Source organism: Sorghum bicolor, chromosome 10 (assembly GCF_000003195.3).
Source record: "Sorghum bicolor cultivar BTx623 chromosome 10, Sorghum_bicolor_NCBIv3, whole genome shotgun sequence".
Classification (NCBI taxonomy): domain Eukaryota; kingdom Viridiplantae; phylum Streptophyta; class Magnoliopsida; order Poales; family Poaceae; genus Sorghum; species Sorghum bicolor.
This window is the reverse complement of record NC_012879.2, coordinates 2,602,065-2,625,963: the sequence shown is the minus strand read 5'-3', so window position 1 is coordinate 2,625,963 and position 23,899 is coordinate 2,602,065. Positions and strand designations below refer to the sequence as shown.

Genomic DNA, 23,899 nt, shown 5'->3' with positions numbered 1-23,899 from the left:
CCACGAGGAGAAGGGCTGCCTCTACGGATGGTGAGTGACAACCATCTTCTTCTTCTTCTTCTCCTTTTCCTCCGTTCAGTTCAGTTCAGTCATGTTGCCATGCTGGATTGCTGGGGGGTCGGGAATGGGGACGCCAGACGCGGTGTGTTTTTTTTTCATGCTTGGTGGTTTCGTTTCTGAGTGAGCTAGGGAACTGCGTGCAGTTCAGTCTGAATCAGAACACTGGTAGTTCGCCAGCAAGTTGAGCACAAGGGTTAGATTTAAATTCAGTAAAAAGCATGCATCTGCATATCCTTTTTTTCATGTTTCGTCAGACGAAGGATTGGGATTGGCCCATGTCATGGCATCAAACAGTAGGAGAGAATCTTAAGTAGCTCGCCAGTAGATAGATGGCGACATGGCGAGTTGGAGTTGTTGGTGGCCTTTGCCAGCATCATTTTCCTGGTGGACAGGCAAAGGGGGAAGAAGAAGGATCTTGCACAGTTGCACCTGATTTTACCCACTCTCTCTCACACACACACAGGAGTAGAGGACGCGCAAGCGCAATGACTGAAACGGCTGGCCGGCTACCAATTGCAACTTTTTGTTTATGTGCTACTGCTAGCAGAGTGCTTCTTTCTGCACTCTTTCCCAGACTACCAGGAATTCCGAATTAGCTATATATTCCCTATTCACGTAAGACCAGTCCTAATAGAGTTTCATCAAAGGTTTATAAATATTAATTATAAATACTGTATTAATAAAGAAAGAGATGATAAGAGTTTTACGATGATAAAACTTTTCTATATTGTTTCTGAAATATAGATGCGTTCGAAACTGTGAGATGAAATCCCTCTTGAGTTCTGCCTCTCATGTTCCAAGAAAAGTCTATGAATTGAAACTAGTATCCTGAATTCCTGATCAACCAAAACAAAGACTGAAAACCGAAATCTTTAGTCCGGTATTCACGGTACTTGATCTCCATATACTATGCGCGATGAAATGTGTCCATTTTTTGTTTTCTGTGTCAAATTCATGGGGCGGATTTTCCGAGTACTTAGGCCTTGTTTACTTTGAGAAAAATTTTGGATTTCGCTACTGTAGCATTTTCGTTTGTTTGTGGCAAATATTATCCAATCATAGACTAACTAGGATCAAAAGATTCGTCTCGCGATTTACAGGTAAACTGCGTAATTAGTTTTTCTTTTCGTCTATATTTAATGCTTCATGCATGTGCCGCAAGATTCGATGTGACGGAAAATCTTGAAAATTTTTAGAAACTAAACAAGGCCTTACTCCGTATAATCTATAGATAGAGTCTCGGGTAGGGTGGAAAACCACAGCAATAATTGTACAAGACGTTGCTGGCAGGTGGGACCACGGAGTCCTACTATCAAAGACGCGACCATCCCTTCGTCCGTGCGCCTTGTGGCGCCGGTGTGAAGAGCGACGGCTAGCCGCCGGTACACGTACACCATTTCCCTCTTCTTCCCCGTCTATAAATTCTACCCACAACTAGCCATAGCAAGCCAGCAGCCCACCACTCATTTCACCAAACCAAGCTAAGGGAGAAGAAGAAGATCAAGAGAGACGAAAACCTTGCTCATTCATCAGCTAGGTTACTTCACCACCACAGCTTTGGCTCGCAACCGCAAGGCAGCAGGCAGCAGGCGAAGAAGATGTACAACGCGCCGTCCGCCCAGGAGATGTCCTATTTCGAACACGTGCAGAGGCGCCACGAGGAGAAGGGCTGCCTCTACGCCTGGTGAGTTAGTCAGTCAGAGGCTTCGTTCCTCTCATGAGTGAGTTCAGAGAGAGAAGAAAAAAGAGGGGTTTAATTTGTTCCGTCGTCAGCAGCTCAGGTTTAGTTGCCATGGCCTGGATCTTGAGCTCACTCACAGATCTTCCTTCGTAGCTTCTCCGCTAGTTTGTTTCCAGTGTTCTAGTGTCTTGGATCGTCGATCTTTTTTCTTCACAAGAAACCCAACGCGTTTTTTTTCCTCCTTCAAATATCCGTATCTGGACTCTTTTGCTATCTGCTCTGTTCTGCGTACGTACGTCAATTTCTCCAAGTCCTTAATTTCTTTGTCAAGAGAAAAACCGGCACAAGTCCTTAATTGTACTTACACTTGTAGATCCATGGAGAACAGAACCATGCTTGCTTTGCTTACATCATCTCCGAGTGTCAAATTTCTTATTCAGCATCCACCATACTCTTTTTGTTTGCGTGTGAAATACATCTTACTTTTCAATTTTCATCAACCCGAGTTTTAATTGTGCCTGAAGAATGAAGATCGCTTTCTGCTCAACTAATTAACTGACTCTTGTTTCTCTCATGTCATGTGCAGCATCTTCACGGCGCTGTGCTGCTTCTGCTGCTACGAGACCTGCGAGTGCTGCCTCGACTGCCTCTGCTGCTGCTGCAACTAGCCTGACTTCCGGCTCCAGAGGAGGATCGACATGCAGATCGATGGAGATCGCCTCCGTCTCTCTTCTACCTACCTAGTGATGATTCAGTAGCCTGCTTTCCTTTAGTCGCCTGGTTGTGCAAACATAATAATAAAGCATGCATGTCGTAGCGCAAGAGAGATTTACTACTCTGTCAGTTTGAGCATTCGTAAACCAACCATGGTTTGAACCACCGCGTCTTTTGTTACTGTTGTTGTTATCAGTTCATCCAATTCCGATTCTCAACACAACGCATTCGCTTCGCGCAATTTATCTGTAACTGTACTGCTGCTATGCGTTCTGATCCGATGGAATTTATTCTTCATGTTCTCTTTTTATATATATGTGCAAAAAAGGTGCAGTAATCATGGCAGAATTCAGGTTCTGGGGAACCCTGTTCGACTGGGGCCGATCTTTTCATGTCTGAAAAACTATCTATCACCAGCAGCAGCGTCTGGGCTGCTGCACCAGATCTTGCCTACACAACACAAGATAGATCAACAACAACAATGATCTGAGACCAGAAGATCAGTGGCTGCTCTCCACTCTCCAGTGACAGGTTGAGCAGGTTAACCTGCCGTGCTGCTCATCAGCTTGGACTGATGCAGAACAGATCTTTTCGGTGTCGTCCTTTCTGTTTGCAGTTGGTGCAACCACCTGCTGTGTGACACAACATGTGCAGGAGGAAAGCCTTTGGTTGGCGTCATTCGTCATTGTCCCTGCACAAGATGGATCAATGATGATCTAGGACCATGCTGACAAAAAAGCCTTCGACCTTCAGTACTGCAACCGTTTGTTTGTACAGACTCGAGCCCAGCACCTTTGCTGCAGTACAGTCATCTATGATTGCAACAATTACCAGGGGGGGGGGGGGGGGGGGGTAGGGATTCAACAATGAGCAGGCCTCGCCTTTTTACAATGGGTGCAGAGAACATGGCATTGATCGACTGCTATCCAGTCTTGGACGTGCAAAATGGATGTCAAGGTCAGGGGAAACAGACCAACTGGGAAAGATTATGGTGGATGCTTTGTCAGCTAGAATATCTCAGCGACAGTTCATCGTATCGAATTCGCCGGGAATGTCTGCTCACGACCTTCAGTGTGCTTTGTCTTATGCTGATGCAGCAGCAATAAGGATGGGGACGGTGCTCTTCTAGATGGCGAGACAAGGCCAGGGATAGAATAGAATGCCTAATGTCGTACCTTTCAATGCTGTCTTGATCACGATGTTGTGATCTTCACTCTTTAAGCGCTATGCTGAGCGTGCACATGTAATTTAAACAACAGCCGTTTGGGGCATATTAATATATTTCAGGTGGGGACCGACTCCCCTCCGTTGACAATAAAAAAAAAACCCACGGTTCTTCTCTAGCGTAACTAAATAAACTAAATGAAAAAAATAAGGGAAGAAATTGTCTATTTAGTTCATAAACTGCACATCTCCTTTTCAGCTAAACTAGAAGCGCATATTATCTTTCACAGATGTTAGATCAACCACTGCTACAATTAGGTAGTGAATAATCAGCTTTGTAATCCTACCCTAGGCTGTGGTAGTGAGCGCTCCTCGCGCATATAAACTGTTGTTTGCTGTCTCCTTATTATTAATCAAAGCCACCGTATCTTTCCAGAACAAAAAAAAAGATCATTAACTGCCGCTGTAATAAATTACATAGTTACACGGCTCTGAAGGTCTGCAGATTTTGGATGGCTATAGCATTGCATTCAAGTTCTGAAGTTTTAACTTCCTTTCTCTCTCAGTGTTTGATACACGTGAAAGATTTCCCTATAATCCAAAACTGTTAGGATTCCTCAACCAGTAAAACAAGCATATTGTTCCATTCCGGAATCTGCTACAACAGAACATTAGGATGATGAAGTCATGAAAACACACAACCAAGATTATTCTAACAACACTATGGGCACTCGTTCTGAAGCATAGCAGTCTAGAGAAAGCGTCATGGCTTCAAAGCCCAAGTTGGATCACTGCCAACTCCATAATCTACCAGCTCCAAAGCTTCTAGAGCTGCTTTGTTGCATGTCTTCAAACTGGATGCTGACTAGTTATTTCCATGTAGCAAAACCCAGCAGCTTATCTTTACATTCATCGCGTGTATGACATTACAGTGATAAGCATTTCTTATGAGAGATGAGACTTTGCAGCTCTCTGGTTCCTCCAGCAGCAGGATATGATCCGATGTATCCAAAGGATACCTATTCAGTGGATGAAAACAAGGGATCAAACTCTTAAAAGCTACACACCAAACAACATGATAGAAGATATTAAATATTTGCTTTTAGATGAGGTGACAAGAGGGAAGATAACTGGACCATTTGCCATCCTCTGTAGGCCTGAATAATTAATGTTGACATACAAGTATAGTGGATGCAAGAACATCGCATCAACTAGCTAAATGTGGGATCTTTTTTTATTTAGTTTGTGAGGGACTGGGTGCTTTATAGCAGTATTCCTTGCCAATAAAGATCGACCTAGTGCTAATAATGTGATAGCGATAGGACAGCATCTAATTGTCATCTCAGTTCAGTTGCAGGTTAAGCCTTGGGCACGACTCTGACCTGGCCTTAACTAAAACAGAAAAAAGAAAACCTTTGCATAAAACCTCCATGTAACCTGATATGTAATGGTGCATGAGCATGAATCTCGATACTAGTATTCTGTTTCCTCATGTACTAGTTTTCCAAGAAAAAGTTTTGTTGTGCCATGAGAGAGACAAACCTATGGTTGTTCTGAATTGCATTTCCATTAATTCTACTACTGAAGGTTACTCGTTAGCTGGAAAAAAGCACAAAGAAACTAAACAGTGCCCCCGTTTCTTGCGTTGAAGTACGTGATTAATATATATATATATATATATATATATATATATATATATATATATATATATATATATATGCATCAAATTACTGCATTCTTACCTCATGATGATAATTAGGGTGTATCTGTAGCTCATGCCTCCGGGATAGTTGGCTCACCAAGGTTCACAAAAGACTCTGCACGCATCATGCGTAGAGTGACAGTATCCCAAGAGATGAGATGGTCCATAAAGTTTGTAATATATGCTAGCCTATCATCCTGAAAAGTTGAAAAACAAAGAAGCACAGAAGTTTTCTGCTAAGTTATAACTAACTTGTCAAAAATCAAAATTAGGTGTTAAGCACAAAAAAAGAAAAAGAAAAAAGAGAACTAGAGCACACCTTGTAGTCTAAGTAGTAAGCATGCTGGAGAGAAAAGGAGAAGTGTCAATATTTGGCACAAAATAGAATCTACAAACTCATGTCCTTACCTCCCATAAGTCTAGGCTGATGATTGGCTGCAATTAGAGAGTATGGGGTCATTGCAAAGTTTATACTAAAAAAATTTTACAAAGCACATCAAGGGGAAAAAGGGAGTCTAGTAAACATACAATATCGCCAAAAGCAAGTGGGGAGATAGCATTTCGTGTATGAACCACTGAAAGTTTTCTCTCATTTCTCTTCACTGCAACAAATATTCAGTGGAATATAAACTAAACTTTAGAAATTAGCTTTAGAAAGAGCAATTCAGGTAATTAGTAGCTTGAATCAGTGCTGCCTGTACTTCAGAGAAAATGGAAAGGAAACTTACAGACAAGCCAAACCCAACCAGATCCCAATAGTTGTAAAGCTGAGCGGATAAACTCTTCCCTAAAATTAGTAAACGAGCCAAAATCCTTTTCAATCTGCTGCAGCACACCTCCCACAGGTACGCCACCACCTTCTGGTTGCATTGATTCCCAGAAGAAGTGATGGTTCCAGACCTGCATGTCAGAAGACAGAAGGTTGGAACTCCAAAAACCATCCTACTATTGGTGAAAGCATTTGCAGTTTTTCTTTTTGAAAGAAAACAAATGACAGGCAAAAGATTATCAGTGCAAACAAAATATAATGAACGGAGTATCATCGAGTTACCTGTGCTGCATTGTTATACTCTGGTAATGGATTGCCATTGTTGTAGGCTTCTTTTATCAGATCCTCCAGAGTGTATCCATACAGAGGGCTGGTAGCCAGCTGCTTATTCAAGCCATCCACGTAATCTTGATGGTGCTTACCCCAGTGAAGTTCAACTGTTCTCTTGCTCATATAAGGTTCCAGAGCATCCTGAACATCATACCACAAAACAAAGGCAAACAAAGTTAAAATTTGGACACTCCTTTAATGACAGTTGACAGCACACAAATCTTTTGAAACTGAAGTCAAGCTCACGAACCAGTTTATATGGTGGAGTTGTGAGACCGTAATAGGACACAACTTTCGAAAATCTTCGAGATAGTCCACCCTGTCTCTGTATTCTCTGCAATAAACATCAGGCACAAACAGCACAAAATTTCAAAACACATGTCTGCACAGCAATTTCATTGTTTTCCACATGCTTTAAAATATGTGAAGACGCAGCAGAAGCTCAAACAAACTGGGACTTACTAAACCAGCAATCAATTGACTTCAATTCAAGGCCCAAGTATGCTCATTGAATAATGAAAATTTAATTTATTAGCCTCTTAAAAAGGTAAGGTCGTGTGTACAATCTAGTCTCTTAAGAAGGTAAGGCCATCTAACTGCGCAATCAAAATGCCGTTGGTTTCCAAGTGACATAAAGTGAGAGTTCATATGCATGTGAGAACACACATCGACACACGCGAATCCTCTTATGCCAGAGCATTATAATGGCTAGGCAGCCCGGCAAGCCTACTGGACACTACAGTTAACGGAAGAGACTTCTCGGACCGCTCCATACTCTCCACTCTGCCAAGTCGCGGTGCAGCGCCGCCATGGCGGGCAGCGTATTGAGTCCTGGGTAGGGGGAGCACACGGGGCAGCAAGCCAGCAACCCCGGTAGGCGTGGCTCCGCCTCTCGCACAATCGAAACGAAACAGGAATGCAGCGACAAGGGACTAGAAGAAGAAGAAGAAGAAGAAGAAGAAGGGTGCAGTAGAGGGTCTCACGGGGCTCAACGAGCGCAGCTGTCGCTGCTGAAGCTTCACACTCGCCGGCGGCGAGGGGAGGAGGCGAAGGTGGAGCGCGGAAGCCGCCATTTTTCCTGCGCCGAGCTATCCAAATCCACCCCGCGGAAGCCGGAGCCGGGAATTTCACCGCAAGTTTGCAGATCAGCCCAAAACATTTTCTAAAAGACCCCTGTCGGATCGCGACTACTAATCTCGATCCTGCGTTTTTTTCCAAAAATACACCTAACTTTGATTGGGACTATCAATCACGACCCATATATTTTCTAAAGACCCCTAATTCAGATATCGAGCAATTAAGGCCCTCCACGGCTTGCATGCGTGCATCTATTAGCACTAAAAATTATAATTAATATTAAGTATCAATGGATCCTAATAGATTTATTAATAAAATTATTAATTGTTAATAAAGGACTGCTAACTATTACTGCTAATAGTTCATATAAACTTTTAAATCACTATCCAACCACCTATTAGTAGGTTGATCTAAACAATCTTCTGTTAATAAGTTAGTAGCTATTAACTATTAACTAGGTAATTTTTAGTCATAAGATCCAAACAAGCCCTTAAAGTGATGATTCAAAAGAATAGGGAAGATTCGGACATCACAGTGTATCGATATCCAATATAAGGCCTTGTTGTTTAGTTCATCCCGAAATCCAAAAACTTTTCAAGATTCCCCGTCACACCGAATCTTAGGGCACATGTATGAAGCATTAGATTTAGATGAAAACAAAAACTAATTACACAGTTTGTCTGTAAATCGCGAGATGAATCTTTTAAGCCTAGTTAATTTATAATTGGATAATATTTTCCATAAACAAACAAAAGTGCTACAGTGCCGAAATCCGAAATCTTTTCGGAACTGAACAAGGCCTAAGAAAACTAGGAACAATGTATGTGCAGGTCTGATGCCCAGTGAGGCAGTGACTAAATACTCTCTCCATGAAAAAAACGATCTCTATCTCTAAATAAATTTATTCCTAAAAATTATGTCAGTGGCTAATTTTATAAAAAATGAGTAATAATATATGTGATATGAAATGAGCACCTTCTAAAAATATATTCTATGATAAATATAACAATACTAATCTAATGCTATAAATCTTAATATTTTTTAATTAGCTTAAAACAACTTTAGAAATATATTGATCTCTTCGTCTCCTGCTCTCTCACGCCATTCATTATATATTTGCTTTATTAAAAAATATTTTACTACACCTTTTTTCTTTTTGAGAGGAAGGTAGGCATATATTACTCATTTTAAAATGTTTACATCAAAGAATACAGGAGGGGTAGGCGATACCTATCACTGCAGCCCAAAAGGAGTTATGCCTTTTCTTAGTTGGATCACCTTTTAGTTTCAGGCACCACCACTAGCACATCGCGGTAATCACGACCCAAGAGTTTTTTTTTTTTCATGTTACCCCCAGTTAGATTTGTACGACGCAAAATTTTCTCAGATTAGCCCCCGCGTAGGGAAAAGTCGCCGCAAATTGACTACAGTTGAACGCACTAACCAAAGAGCAGACGTGGAGAGGAATCATCATTACTACAGTGAGATGAGATTAATCAACTCTATGCTATATCAGGACACAGAAAAAGATGGAAACTTTGCGTTCGGGATTAGCCTCTCTGTCATGTCGCCAGTACAGCGCGACGCTCCGCATCCACCCAAATCGGAGTAGGGCTGCCTTGCCGCCCCCACACCCTCAAGGCGTCACTCAGTAGCCGCCGCATCCGGCCGCCGGTCCCGCTCCCGCGCGAGGGGAGGAGAAGATCACGGCGGCGGCGTCTTCTGCTGGTTTGAGGTAGCTTTCCGTTCGTGTTTAAGCTAAAATCTGTGCGGTTGATTAAGAGGGGAAGAAGGCGCTCGCTCGTCAGATTCAGCTGTGTTGCTCCGGTTCGGGTATTCTTTTCTTTGAAATGGATAGTCAAATTGCAGGATTTGGGGACATCAGCTGCCGCCAGGCTCCATCATGGACACGGCGTTTCTGCGCCCTCCGCTCGCTCGTAATCTGGTTTATGACGAGTTTGCCGTTCTGCACCCCACAAGCTACCCTTTTCACACTCTTCGGTATTTGAGATGCAACCCGATGTATTCAAGACCGCTGCTAACAACATCACCAGCTTCACCATCAAGGGTATGCTCTTCCCGAAGCTGCAAGGCATAACAGAAGGAACTTCTCTGAGTTTCAGAGTTGATTTTTAGCTCCAAACTTCACATATATCGTTAGAGATGTACATGAACGCTGTGATCTGATACGGCAACCTTGTGCAGGGCTTGACTCAGAGAATGGCCGCACTACCTGATGTTGATGATTTCTTCTGGGAGAAGGATCCTACTCCGATCCTGGACACAATTGATGCACCCATCCATTTGAAAAATTTATCTAGTAAGGTCGTCAGAGTCATACTCTCTGGGCTTTCATTCTCATAGTAATAATGCATAAGATTTGAGACAATTTTGACGCTTGTATACCTAAACAAAAAACAGGAGCTCAAGCAGTTAGCCGACGAAGTTCGTTCTGAAATAGCTTTCATAATGTCCAGAAAATGCCAACCATGTGGTCCTGGTCGCTCAGTTGTGGAGCTGACAATTGCTATACATTATGTGTTCAATGCCCCAATGGATAAGATACTATGGGATGCTGGTCAACATGTAAGACATCTTTCTGTTACTGTTTTCAAATGTAAGATATCTGTTTTGCTCAACTTTGTCATCTTCATCCTTTTTTTCGCTCAATAGTTTTCTTGCAACAGGCGTATGCGCACAAGATTCTCACAGGAAGGCGCTCTCAATTTCATACTATTAAACAGAAAAATGGCCTTTCCGGGTTCACGTCGCGTTTTGAGAGCGAGTATGATCCCTTTGGTGCTGGACATGGATGCAATAGTCTATCTGCTGGCCTTGGTACTTCCTCTATTTTTTCATTACTGTCTTGCATGTCAAATTGTATCTATGTTATTGAACAGAACTGTTCTCTGCAAGTGGAATGGAATTGACATGATTCTCAGAGTCACTTCTTAGTGATATTTTCACGTGTATGCTTTTTTAACTAATGGCTTGTCTACTTGAAAAATTCAATAATGTTGGATTTAATTTCTGAATCCAATTATGTATGCAGCAGGAAGAGATTTTCTTTTTAAGAAAAGACAGAGCCTGATCTAAATTATTCTGCTCAGTGCTTTCAGTTCCTGTTCTTTATTTTTGTGTGAAATTGCACGGAATCCTCACAGTATATGATGTTTACAGCCAACAGATTAATCATCACAAAACTTTACACATCATGATAAAATCCAAGCTCTGTTCAGTATTTCCTGAATCTTGCTTCTTTTATACAGTCTTTTAAAGTTTCATTTCCTTTCTATATATATAGTTTGAGCCTTTGAGGAGTTACTTCTTATCAGGGATGGCGGTTGCAAGGGATATAAATGGGAGAAAAAATCGAATAGTGACAGTAATAAGTAATTGGACAACCATGGCTGGCCAGGTGTACGAGGCAATGGGTCATGCTGGTTTCCTCGATTCCAACATGGTAGTTATTCTAAATGATAGCTGCCATACCTTGCTTCCTAAAGCCGATGGCCGGCCAAAGATGTCAGTCAATGCCTTCTCTAGTGCTCTCAGCAAGATTCAATCCAGCAAAGGATTTAGAAGGTTTAGGGAGGCTGCAAAGGTAAATGTTTATATCCTTGAGAATGTATTGTAAACACAGCATTGGACCTTTTAGAATGCCTGTAATTGTATAGCTCTGATTTCTTTATCTAGAAAATCAACTTTGTTTTTGTTACTTTGGGATTTATTGTGTAGTCTTATGGATATGAATATTCCCATTTTGATATTTGAATTTTTCTTCCTAGGGACTTGCCAAATGGTTTGGCAAAGGAATGCATGAATTTGCTGCCAAAGTTGATGAGTATGCTCGTGGTATGATAGGTCCTCATGGAGCAACTCTTTTTGAAGAACTTGGATTATATTATATCGGTCCTATTGATGGGCGCAACATTGATGATCTCATCTGTGTACTAAAGGAGGTTGCAAGCCTAGATTCAACTGGCCCAGTACTTGTACATGTAATTACTGGGACTGAAAGTGACACTGATGGAAATATTAGAAGTGAAATAACTGCAAGTGAGGAAGGTTTGTAATACAGGTCACTATCAAAATATGCATGCTGTTTTACTTTTCTTTTGCTGAATTAGGAGTCATGTGTCTGCACTGGGGTTCCTCCTCTATGGGAGGAAGAACCATGGCAATGCGAGGAAGTGTCAGTACTCATGCCAAAGAAGTTTCTTTAAAAATATGCATATAAGTCATGCTTAGCAACTTAGGCTCAATGTAAGTCACAACTTTTACAGGCTCGATTAAGTTGACACATTCTAACACACTAAGAGTCTATGGGTGCTAATGTACTGATCCTTTTGCAGTCATGGTACACTATTGCCCTCTTAGAGTCCTTACTGGCTGTATTTTTACATATACAATCTATATAAATTGAATGAACCTTTTACAGATTAATTTTTTTACTGACAACAGGGCCTTCAAATTCGAGCAATGATCTTCTTAAATTTTTAGAAACTGGACTTTCTAGGACATATAATGACTGCTTTGTAGAAGCACTAACAGCAGAAGCAGAGAATGACAAGCGCATTGTGGTAGTTCATGGCGGCATGGGAATGGATCGGTCACTCCGCTTATTCCAGTCTAGGTTCCCAGACAGATTTTTTGACTTGGGCATCGCTGAGCAACATGCTGTTACCTTTTCTGCTGGTTTGGCCTGTGGAGGTTTAAAGCCTTTCTGCATAATTCCATCCACATTTCTTCAGCGAGCATATGATCAGGTGCCAACACATACTGCTGTTAAATTAGTGTGTGCATAATCTCCAATTAGTTCACTAAATCTGCGAGGCTGCTTTACTGCTATGTACATTACATTTCATAAAGCTCACATGTATGGCAGATAGTTGAAGATGTGGACATGCAAAAGATACCAGTTCGATTTGCTATCACAAATGCTGGTCTGGTGGGATCTGAGGGCCCAACTAACTCAGGACCATTTGATATTACATTCATGTCATGCTTGCCAAACATGATTGTCATGTCACCATCTAATGAGGATGAACTTATTGACATGGTGGCAACAGCTGCAATGATTGAGGACAAACCTATTTGCTTCCGCTATCCTAGGGGTGCCATTGTTGGGACTAGTGGAACTTTAACATATGGGAATCCGCTTGAGGTAGGTTCCCTTCAATGCTCTAATCAACATACTTGCAAATAGTACAACCCTAACATTTCAAGCACATGTACCATATTGCTGTGCTGCACACAAAGATATCTAAGAAATCGAAGAACTCATGTTCTTATTTCAACATTGAATTTATCACCGGAAGAATAACAGGCAGTGTACCACTTCTGTCTTTCTTACCATTAAAAAAAATATAAAGCAATCCATTGCTTTGAAAACAAGAAAGATGTGCTTTGTCATCTGGAAAGTATATAAATGTTCCTTTTATGTTCTCACTTGTCACTATGTTTTGAGATATTTTGAAGTGTAGGTAGGTTGTGATGTTCTCCGTACCCTTTTTCAGATTGGTAAAGGAGAGATTCTTGTCGAGGGAAAAGAGATAGCTTTTCTTGGCTATGGCGAGGTGGTCCAGAGATGCTTGATTGCTCGATCTCTTTTGTCTAACTTTGGCATTCAGGCGACAGTTGCAAATGCGAGATTTTGCAAGCCACTTGACATCGATCTAATCAGAACGCTATGTCAGCAGCACAGTTTTCTTATCACAGTTGAAGAAGGAACAGTTGGTGGCTTTGGATCACATGTCTCTCAGTTTATTTCACTTGATGGTCTACTTGATGGCCGAATAAAGGTACCTTTGCCACTTTGCGGTGCTGTTTGTGACCTCTACCCAGCACGAAGCTTGTTCTGTGATCTTGCAATGGAGGCACCGACCTCATGCTTCACAGCTACACTTTCCACTTTCCAGTGCTCTTGATGTGTTAATTGGTAGCAATTTTAGGCTGTGTTTAGTGATCTACTGATTTTTGTTATTTCTATGTGCTAATCTCAAGGTGCCCGTTTCTTTGTAACTTGCAGTGGAGACCCATTGTGCTACCAGACAGGTACATTGAACACGCTTCACTGGCGGAGCAACTTGACTTGGCTGGCCTAACTGCCCATCACATAGCTGCAACTGCATTGACCCTCCTAGGGCGTCATCGTGATGCACTTCTGTTGATGAAGTAGGGGAAGGAACTGCCAAGAAGAACGGATAGATAAAGGCAATTTCTGCAAAAGTTCCATACGGAGACCACTTGTCATGCTGTTCCATTCACGATTGTGTTTTCTGGATAGAACTGAAGTGTGCCATGGGAGGTGGCCAAATGCACAATCCCGAAGAGGGACGGCGAAGCCTATAGCATTATAGTGACGGTGTACATACTATAAACACTATTTTGATGATGATTAGGTGACCCTGAAAAGAATTTACAGAGCGGTGCTGTAACGTTACTACTGTGCATGTTAATACTGAAATTCTGGTACGATGCCAACTGGTGAGATGAGCTGGAGCTGCCATGTATCAGTTCATGTAATAAGGCTACTGAGTTTTGTATGTACCAATTCCACTCTTAAATGAAATGAAATAAGTGTAAGAATTGGGTTTTGTACACTGAATGAAAGGAACAAATGACAATGGCAAGATTGGGCAGCATTTGCCAGTTGGGCCTCATGGCTGAGCATGAAGCGCATCAGAATCAAGGCAGCGCCAATTTTGTCGGCGGGTTATGATCATCTGGAAACTGAAACTGTTATCCAATTTTGAGGAATGAAGGCAAAACAGACGACATTGTCCAATTTTGGGGACGAAAGAGCCGAGGCTTGAAAATCATGAGGACGTCGGCGACGGTACCGAATAAATCCCAAGGAAACTGCAGTGCTAACAGAAGCATGGTCCTACGATCCCATAGCTTTCAGAGATTTTCATGACGACGACCACCACCATCAAGTTTCCAGCAAGGCATGTGGCCCTGTTTACGTGTAAACATGACCTGATCGCATGTCCGGACTACGCTCTAACAATTCATCAAACTCCTAAATATACTTTTCTAGGACCATATTTTCACGATTCCACTAAATATATGGTTTGTACAGCATATTTTCTATTTTTGAACCTATATCAAATTATCAATAGGATCAAGCAACTAGTAAGTCTTATGTGACTACAACATGAAAAGGAACTTCCATTAGGAGTAACCTAGCTAAAAGAACATTTTTTGTCTGCTATAATGTTGTTTTGAGTTATGACAAGCTGCAAAGTATTGACATTTTATCCCGCGTAAACATTGTGAAGAACATGATTTTATCACGGTCGCTATTTAGAATACTGACCTGATTTGGTTTGGAACTCATGAGCGTCATGTATAGCAAAAGATGGACCATATTGATAAATCCATATATATGTTCAAATCAAAATATTATGTGATCCTAGTAATGTGAAACGGATCTCCAACAAACACAGTTAAAAGCAATCATAAAGTAGTTCACACAAGAACAAATAAATAACATTATCTATCTAATTTTACATCACTTGTGTCACAATCCTTGCCACCTAGCACTTAGGAAATCTGTATCCAATCAGCTTCGTCACCATCATCACCATCTGGGCAGTAGTTAAGGTAGATGGCACCGTCTTCCACACCATGGACCCAATCTATATCTAATCTACAATCTTCGATGGCCCGATTATTGGTATAGAATTTTCGATCTGATTCATAAAATAGCTTATCAAACTCGTCAAGACCGTGGAAACTCTCCGTAGCTGGATGCACAATCCTGTTAGCTCGATGCTCACAGTACACGCAACGAGGTTGTTCTGCCATACATATGAAAAAAACACATTTGTACACTATAATTAGTAAGATCAAGAATGATGGTGCAACACATGTGATCTTCAAATAGACTCGTTCTTTCAGATAAGAACATACTATAATTAGGTTATTAATCACAACTGACCTCTCAAAAGGGTTAATGGAATTCTAAGCAATTAACTAACATGTGAGTAATTAAAACAGCAAAAGGTAACTTCCGAGCATAATAAACTGCACTTGCATCATAACAAAAGGTGCAACAACAGACAAGAAGTCTACATTATATATATGTTATGTCCCACAAAATGTAATCCTAAGTCTTCAGCATTTGTTCTTTAGCTAATGCTATGTTTTTGAGATTGGTCCTTGATTGATTTCTATGGTGCTAGGAGTTCAGATCAACGGCAGAGCAGTGGCAAAGTAGTGGTTTAGCTAATAAGAAACATGATGATACTAGAAATACATGCCCAATGATGACATTGCATTGGGCTATGGATCAAAACATGAATAATACCCACCAGTAGCTATTAATTAATTAAACACGATCTTTAGTTAACCCATAAGAAAAATCTTGATAACATGTGAACAACACAAAGATACATTATGGCTATTATGCTGATATTTGGATGAAATTATAGGTAGTTAAACAATGAAGACTGCAAAAAATGATATACATATATAAAAAGCTAAAAGACCTAGATCTATTTGAAGGAAAATATTAAAAGAATGTATATTATATTAAAAATATTAAAAGAAAAATCACAAAATTAGAATTAGAGCATACCAGATTTTGGTTGCTGCGGAATTATAGGGACACACCAACAGGTATCAGCGCCATCTTTGCCACATTCAGCAAAGAAGATTGTTGGAGGATCATATGGGCGGTCTTTGCATATTGCCAAAAAGTTAATATGGGTGTGAGAATATTTGTCAGGAGTCCATGGATTATAGGCTCCAACTTTCTCCTTGCTGTGCACAGGGCCAGATACAAACTCATTGAAACCAAAGATAATATGAAGTTCAAACAAGCGACCCTCCTTCAAACATGAAGATTAAAGAGCGTTAGATTGGAAACCAGGCAGCTTATTTCAATAGTTAACAAAAATGTATAGAAATATGACATGAAGTAAAAAAATGCAGATAAGTTAAAGTAAGAAACGAAAACTAACCGCAACAGTCTTGTTGAATTTGTCCAATGCATCTCCCACCATAACAGTAACTCGCTCATGCTTACCCCAAAACCTATGGCTGCTTTGATTCATATGATAATACACTAAGTTCTTGACCATTTTAGGGGCTATATCATGTTGCTGGTGTGACTTGCTATTAGGCGAGGAACAACTTTGTAATATCCCCCCGAGCAAACTAATATCTTCAGAGGAGAGTGGACCACCATCACGCGCATGCAACACCTCTAAGGCAGACCCAAACCCTTGATGTGCAAGAAACTCTGGGTGTGCAAGAGGGACAGGGTCAGGAGAGGAGTGAAATGCAGCTGTGGCCGCGGCAGTATAAGCTTCAACAATGCTGGCAACTCGTGTGCTTTCTTCAGCTGCAGGACTGTCAGGAAATACACTGGAATCCGAAAAATCTAGAGGTTTTTCTCTGTCAGCACTAAGTGTAGCAGAAAGGTTAGAATCAGCCGCTTGCAAATCGGCTCTGGTCATGAGCAGGCATTGCACGGCTTCATCAGGCGTGAGACCTTGACGTCGAGTGCAGAGAAAGGATATGAGGCCATAGAGTGACCGGGCTGCAACACGCCACAGCATCTGAGTGCTAACCATGGATACTGAAAATTGTTTGCCCGTCGGGAAATTTTGCTCGTACCAGATTGTATTGACGATGATATTAGATACAGGATCCAGCGGGCCGTAGCAGTAGCCGCCGAGGAGCAAGCTGCGGTGGTACCGACTGCGCAGCTCCGCCGTGGGCAGCCTGCCCAGCGCCTGCACGTAGAGCCCGTGGATTGTTGCAAGCAGCATCCGCTTCATGGCTGCTCGGACAGGAGGCAGCTCTTTCGACGGCGGTGCTGCATAAATCTTGGAGCTTGCTGCCGCAAGACGCCCCTTGGCGAGGTCCCACGATCCCTTCAGCTGAAGAACATCCGGTGCCGCCGCGTCGAGCGCGCGGCGGACTGCATCGCCCAGCGTCTCGCGTGATGGCGGCGCAGCAGGGTCGCCGAGCGCTTCCACGGCAGGCGAGAGCACCTTCTTCCAGGCCTGCACGAACCACCGCGGGTCAGGGTGCTTGGCGGCAGCCGCAGAACACCTGAGCGCGACCTCTGCTGCCGCCTCGGTGATCGGGGAGCACAGGTCGAATTCATCCTGTATCCCGCGCCTGCTGATGATGACGAGGGCGGCGACGAGCGGGTCCAGCTCGGCAGCGTCGAGGTACGCCAGGGCCTCCGCGTCGGGGAGGTAAGGGAAGAGGCAGGTCAGGAAGGCGATGAGGCCGTCGAACGACCGCTGGGCCATGTATGCACGCGCCCTGCTGCCGTTGTCCTCCTCCTCCCATCCTCGGCGCCGCCGGCGTCCTGCGTACGCTCGCCGCGGCGGCGGCAGTGGCGGCGGCGGAGGGGCACCTTCGGAGTTGGAGATGACGCTGTTGACGAGGATGTTGGTGGCGGGATCGAAGAGGCCGAAGCACAATCCGTTGTCAAGCTTCACCTCGTCGTGGATCCTCTCGATCTTGGCAAGAACGGGTCTGATCTCATCTTCCTTTTTGAAGATGCGGAAGTTGTCCTTGAAGTTTTCCGGGCCGTAGATGCGGATGCAGCTGCCGCTGCTGGTTGATGTGTCGTCGGCCATAGACGTCTGGCGTTCCGTGCTTGCTGCGGGGGAAGGAAAAAAAAAAGACGCGTGCTTTGAGAACGCCGGCGTTGCCTATTTGAAGGAGAGGGAAACTGAATACGACTCAAGCTCAAAGTCGTTCGGTTTCCGTATAAGCAAGCGGAGCCGGTTTTGGGTCGGAGTGGGTCACGAAGCCGCCGACGGCAGGGTTGGCTATCGAGGAGATGTCCTTCTGCGGCGCCCACTTGGGCCACACCAGACCCCTGTCCTTGGTCCTCTCCAAGAACCCTTCCGGGAGCAGCTCGTCGAGGTTGGCATCCGTCGGGTACGCCGTCTTCGAACCGGCCGGCGGCGGACCACGGAGTACCCACAGGAAGCGGTGACCGCTTTGCTCGAGGGCGTCGGCGGCGATCTCTCGGACCTGCGGCGAGGCGAAGCTACCGCCTATGCTCCCAAAGCAGAGCAGCACGACGGACGCCGGCGGCTGTGCGTCGAGCCACCTCACGCACTCGTGTACCTGCTGCTCCTGCTCGCCGCCGTCGCCGGACGCGGGCGGCTTGAGAGCCAGGACGGGGCCTACCGGGTAGACGGCCCCTAAATCAATGAGGTTTCCAAGTGGTGGATAAAAAAAAAAAATTGAAGTATATTTCTTGAGCTTTTGCAACCGTTTTAAAAAAAATCTCGCTTTGAAAATATAGAAGACAATTTTACATTAGAAATTCTGAACTATTTTCATAGTAATTTTTTATAGAGAAGAACTTAATGGCACTACGTAAAAGAAGATGATCAGCTCATGGCAAGCAACTAAGTAGCCAACATGATTACATCTGTTGATCTTTCATCAGTTGCAGTTTGTGATGGCGTAACTAACGTACGGAGTAGTATTCAAGCTTACTGAGTGTAGCATTTGGATTCAGTGATGGCGTAGCTTAAACTCACACGTGCATAAACATATATTGGCAATTGGTTTACTCCCACCCTGTAATGTTTTCGCTCACTTCCTCTTATTGAAAAACCGGGCTCAATGTCCAATCGAGAAAAAAGCAACACTAGCTAGCAGGAACGCCAACGTATTGAGGCTGCAACACAGCTAGGAGACTCGCATCGGGTCAATTTGGCGAGGAACGTAGCCTGGGGGGCGCGGGAGCATGGAATCAGAGATTCAGAGCCGGGTGTGCGCGGCAAACTAGAGCAGGAACAAAGACAACGGCAACAGCCCACAGCCCCATACAGCCAGCTAAATGCAAGGAACAAGTAACATAACCCAGACAAAATTAGGTTCGTTGAAAAGGATCTCTCACCACGTGGCAACACTCACCACTTAGACTAGTTCCTGGGCACAGATGAACTGCATCATGCATCAGCCTTTGGACAAACTGAATTGAATTCAACAAAATTCTGCACTGAATGTTTGTAGTAACTGTAACGTCGGTCAATATCTGCTACCACATTAAAATGTTGTGAAGCAATTGCTCCTCCCGTTACTTGAGCAATCAAACAATAAGATATTACCAATACAACAGAATCTTTGGCATGTCAACATGCCTCATGGTCTCAATGTACACATCATGGGTATAACAAGCACACAGGGGCCCTGAGGCACTTACATATGCTCAGCTTCTGAGCAAAGGTTCAGTAACAGTGCCTGATGGCACATGGAAGCCGGTTCCGTCTTTTCATTTAACGATGATGAATCAGGCCTAATCAACTCTGTCACAGCATAAATGCAAAAAGAACGAGGGTTAGATTGAGCAGGCTTCATGTCCATGCCCACGTGAACCAGAGTGGCATATCTTCAATAACCCCCATGCATTTATATATGATCTATCTACTACTAAATTTTTTGAATAAATTAAATTCATAAACATATTATAATCCGTACCTTGTCTACTCTAAGTACATCTTGGTTGTGACTGCTGGGTGCTTCCTTCCAGATAACTCATGCAATTCATAGGTGAACTCCATATCCATAAGTCGATGATTTTCCTTTGAGCGAACCATCGAGAAGGAGACATTAACATTGTCTCCTTTAGTCACACTCAGAGGTGGAGTCAGCAAGAATACCTTGAATAGGGGGAAAAAGGTTCTGATTAATTTTTCTAGACCAGTTAACTGTTTTATGAGCAGTACGCATTTCAATAATGGAAAAAATCAACTGAAGGAGTATCTTGTTTTACAAAAGTTAACACCTCAAATAAAAGCATTCATTTGTAGAACAATTTTGGTGAAATTAACATGTTTTTTTAAGTTCCTTTTCCCCTTCTTCTCTTCTTTTGCTTTTCCAAGAGAAGGTTTGCACTCGGCCTATATAAATTCAGAAGGGAAAAGAGAGAGCTCTTTTCCTTCTATTCACAAAATTTCTTTTGTTAGCAGTCAATATTTACAGGTTGACGGATAAGAAAGTATTGAAAAATTAGTAACTACAGGCTATAGCTGGTAACAGATTCTAGGAATGACAAGAAAACAATGCAGTATAGCCCAGGAAACCAACCTGCTGACCCCAATGAGTTCCACCATGCTCATCTGGCGCTGTAGTTAATTCAATTTCCTCCACCCCAGGGTTTTGAGCACTACCCTGAAAATTATCACAAACATAGCAAGCACCATTCTTAAATAAAGTGTAGTTCAGACATAGCATTTAGTGGGTTGCAGTTAAGTCTGACATACTCGAAAATGAACATCAAACCATCCAGCCAGTGCTGATAATCTAGCATCCATTGTGAGTGGCAATGTAACTTGTGCTCTGACTTCTCGGATCTCATCAACAGTGGCTGTCAAGCAATCGATTTCCTTGATAGCTGCAGGTTGACCGATAACTTGGTTTGGATGAAGATTGTTCCATATTGAAGACTGCAGCAGAATAAAAACATGTGTACATTTAAGTGTGGAAAAGGAACATGAAACACAGTCTTAGTCATTCAAAACTCTTGCAAGCTGATTTCCCAGCAAGAATCTATTGATTCCCTCGAACAAGTGCAGAACTATCCACTCAAAGTATACCCAGACTTTAGGATGAAACAATCTTGGGTTTGGTTCAATGTGTAGGCTAAATTAATAAAGTTAAAATTTCAGTGGAGATAAATGTAGGCTGTACAACTTTGTAAGCAACAGTTCATCCAAAATACCGCTACAGGTTCAAAGGATCATTGTTTCTCAAAATTGAGTACTGTAATTGCTTAGGAAAGTGCAACAAAGGACATTATTATACTTAAAAAGACATACATTACCATAATAACAAAATACAAGTCATTCATAAATCATAAGCTGAAATAACCTGAATTTTACATTCCAAGACTACAGTCATGAACTAGAAGATAAATAAGGATGGCATACCTTCAAATAGTATTTCTCATGTTCTGAACGATATGCCTTTGTCAAAGCATTCATGTTGACCCCATAATAAGTTTGAGTGTCCTGAACAAACAGGCTCCAGTCATCCATAGCAATATCAAAATCTTCCCTCTTTTTGTCACCCAAACCAGTTCTTATGGGTGCTAGCCACATCCTAGCATGGCTAGGATACCTGCAAACGAATGATCTTAGGCTAAGTAAATCTGTGTTCTGCTTGCCACTAAGAAATTTGGTAGTGCTTCTTAACATAACTTGCAGAATAGACTTACATTACACCATCTGGCTTCAACCAGCGGTCACGTGCAGAAATAACAGAATCAAACATGGACTCTCTCAAAAGGAAGTAGCCCATCCATTCTGAGATAATGACATCAACTGCCATCACAAACAACAGACAGAAACAGAGAAGTCAGTAGTCTGCACATCATAACTTCCATGTTCAGATTCAAAATTTCAACTTTTCTCTTGATATAAGATTATAAAGTGCAGTACACTCTGTCACTAACATGGTTGGAGTAGCATTCCAATTCCAATTGCAACAGAAATTCATTCCTTTTACCATCGATTCAGTAATCAAAGGACGAGCATCAAGAAATCAGCCTCACCTTTCTCCGGAAGCTCAACGTCTTCCACGGTGCCCTGAATCACCTCGACAATGTCCGCGACGCCGTTGGCGCGCGCAAGCTCGCGAGCGTGCTCCGCCATGTTAGTCGCCTCGACAGCGTACACCTTCCTGGCCCCGGCCTGCGCGCTCCAGATGGCAAGGATGCCGCTCCCGGTGCCCACGTCAAGGACCACCTGACAGATCCACATCCACCGAATCAACCAAACCGGACCCCCAAAATTGCTGGAGAGAATGGAATTTTAGAGGGGTTTCAGTTCAGGTGGGTCCCCCACCTTGCCCTGGAAGTGCGGCGCGTTGCGGAAGACGGCGGAGTGGTAGGCGTCCATGCGGACACGGTCGCAGAGCATCTCCTTCTGGTGGTAGAGGTAGGCGTAGGTGCAGAAGTAGTTGGCGAAGTCCACCTCCTTGTCCACCGGGCGCGCGCCGGAGGAACCAGAGGCGGCGGCGGCGGCGCCGGCGCCGTTAGGGAGGGACGCCATTGGGGTGGAGGCGGGGGATTGCGGAGGGGGGTTTTGGGGGTGAGAAAGAAAGTTGCTTTGTCCGCTAGGGTTTATGGAGTTGTGCGTTTTAAAGGGCGATTTCGATGAATGCCAGCCGTTGGATCTTGTTTTGAGTTTCGTGCTCCAGTTGATTGTTGCTAAATTTGGAAGCTGACGCAGGATAATCGTTCAGTCTACTTTCGAAGTTTTCGTCACCTGAGGCTGAGGCCATTGCCCAACGCTCCAACCTGGAGTGGTGCCCCAACTTCCAGCTATGCAACTCATGTCCAAATCATCACTAATATTAGTTTTAAATAGTATCAGATTCTCCTACAGAAGAAGTATTGGCTTGCACTAAGGGCAGCCCCAACGCAGGCTAATAAGAGTATTAGCCTCACATAAAAGTAACATGCCATATAGACTAAGCTACAACTAAAGATGTTATTTTGCTACCATGCAAGCTATAACATATCCTAATTTTGTAGGGTCCATACTTTATAGCCTACTCTATATTTTAATTGTATATGAGATGTGGTCCTAAGCAAGCTGATGTCATCTTGAAGCTGCTCTACAACACGTGTTGAGTAGGTGCTTCCATCTTTTGTCAGACGAAACCATCGTAGCCTCTGCAGGCATCTCCGGCCTCCTACGAGGCTGCTGTTGAGTGTGACATGGCCACTTGATGCTTACATGGACGTTGGGGCAGCACTCTAGCCTGGTGCGTTGTAGAAAGCCTAACAAAAAGTTAAAGCAGCACTATATCTTGCCTTGTGGCACACATAAAAAGTTGAGAAACTCTGGCTAAAAGTTAAGCTAGTGTTGAACCATAGTAGAGGCAAGATGTCGCTTGTGTTGAGAGAGTATCGGCTCCAACTCATTTAAGGACGAGGTGGAGCATAATTTTATGGTGAAGCTAACAATATGTGGTGCCTGCAGTGCGTGCAGCTTTTGTTTAGCTCGTGGTAAGAAAAGTTTTTTTTTGTACTGAATCGTATTTGTAACTATAACAATTAGTATTTAATAATAAATTAATTAAGCTTAAAAAATTTTATCTTATAAAATATATATAAATTATACAATTAGTTATTTTAATCTATATTTAATGTGGTATGCATGTGTCCAAATATTTGATATAATACGATGAAAAGTTTTTAGGTCGAAACTAAACATGGTCTGAATGATTGTCATGTTCACACATCTAAAGTGCCCCAACGTCAGCAACACATTACAATTTTCACTTTTGGACTAGTATACTGTAACAAACAAGCATGGGTGACATCATAAAATTTCGGGCACTTGTCATGTCCGGCCTTGTTTAGTTCGTAAAAATTTTCAAAATTCCTCGTCACATCGAA

At 42.9% G+C, this 23,899-nt stretch overlaps 5 protein-coding genes across 7 annotated transcripts; 1 reads left to right on the top strand and 4 right to left on the bottom strand.

Annotated features, from left to right (window-relative positions):
- Nucleotides 4,144-7,572, bottom strand: LOC8068761 (superoxide dismutase [Fe] 2, chloroplastic). The gene is made up of 9 exons (XM_002436411.2): nucleotides 7,404-7,572; nucleotides 6,671-6,754; nucleotides 6,373-6,561; nucleotides 6,050-6,221; nucleotides 5,850-5,923; nucleotides 5,730-5,756; nucleotides 5,641-5,664; nucleotides 5,362-5,518; nucleotides 4,144-4,638 (listed from the first exon to the last, which is right to left on the bottom strand). The coding sequence occupies exons 1-8, from the start codon at nucleotides 7,491-7,493 to the stop codon at nucleotides 5,393-5,395; spliced, it is 786 nt and encodes a 261-aa protein (XP_002436456.2). The 5' UTR covers nucleotides 7,494-7,572; the 3' UTR covers nucleotides 4,144-4,638; nucleotides 5,362-5,392.
- On the top strand, nucleotides 8,973-14,100 carry LOC8070720 (probable 1-deoxy-D-xylulose-5-phosphate synthase, chloroplastic). 2 transcript variants are annotated; one of them, XM_002437765.2, is made up of 11 exons: nucleotides 8,973-9,232; nucleotides 9,367-9,565; nucleotides 9,703-9,822; nucleotides 9,919-10,083; nucleotides 10,185-10,335; nucleotides 10,833-11,101; nucleotides 11,286-11,565; nucleotides 11,962-12,266; nucleotides 12,386-12,664; nucleotides 13,017-13,301; nucleotides 13,529-14,100. In XM_002437765.2, exons 2-11 carry the CDS (start codon nucleotides 9,401-9,403, stop codon nucleotides 13,676-13,678), a joined length of 2,169 nt encoding a protein of 722 aa, XP_002437810.1. In that variant the 5' UTR covers nucleotides 8,973-9,232; nucleotides 9,367-9,400; the 3' UTR covers nucleotides 13,679-14,100. The 2 variants fall into 2 exon arrangements, with proteins under 2 accessions (XP_002437810.1, XP_021305269.1); XM_021449594.1 differs by lacking the exons at nucleotides 8,973-9,232; nucleotides 9,367-9,565 and having other exon boundaries at nucleotides 9,703-9,817; nucleotides 13,529-14,096.
- On the bottom strand, nucleotides 14,927-18,675 carry LOC8070719. 2 transcript variants are annotated; one of them, XM_021449648.1, is made up of 3 exons: nucleotides 16,470-18,669; nucleotides 16,085-16,337; nucleotides 14,927-15,305 (listed from the first exon to the last, which is right to left on the bottom strand). In XM_021449648.1, exons 1-3 carry the CDS (start codon nucleotides 18,105-18,107, stop codon nucleotides 15,049-15,051), a joined length of 2,148 nt encoding a protein of 715 aa, XP_021305323.1. In that variant the 5' UTR covers nucleotides 18,108-18,669; the 3' UTR covers nucleotides 14,927-15,048. The 2 variants fall into 2 exon arrangements, with proteins under 2 accessions (XP_021305323.1, XP_021305324.1); XM_021449649.1 differs by lacking the exons at nucleotides 14,927-15,305; nucleotides 16,085-16,337 and having other exon boundaries at nucleotides 16,846-17,050; nucleotides 17,128-18,675.
- On the bottom strand, nucleotides 18,220-19,857 carry LOC8070718 (baicalein 7-O-glucuronosyltransferase). The gene is made up of 3 exons (XM_002436409.2): nucleotides 19,697-19,857; nucleotides 19,408-19,487; nucleotides 18,220-18,683 (listed from the first exon to the last, which is right to left on the bottom strand). The coding sequence occupies exons 1-3, from the start codon at nucleotides 19,855-19,857 to the stop codon at nucleotides 18,220-18,222; spliced, it is 705 nt and encodes a 234-aa protein (XP_002436454.2).
- Nucleotides 19,456-22,600, bottom strand: LOC8068760 (protein arginine N-methyltransferase PRMT10). Its single transcript, XM_002436408.2, has 8 exons — nucleotides 22,338-22,600; nucleotides 22,046-22,238; nucleotides 21,710-21,815; nucleotides 21,423-21,612; nucleotides 20,757-20,939; nucleotides 20,581-20,664; nucleotides 19,972-20,153; nucleotides 19,456-19,799 (listed from the first exon to the last, which is right to left on the bottom strand). The coding sequence occupies exons 1-7, from the start codon at nucleotides 22,542-22,544 to the stop codon at nucleotides 19,977-19,979; spliced, it is 1,140 nt and encodes a 379-aa protein (XP_002436453.1). The 5' UTR covers nucleotides 22,545-22,600; the 3' UTR covers nucleotides 19,456-19,799; nucleotides 19,972-19,976.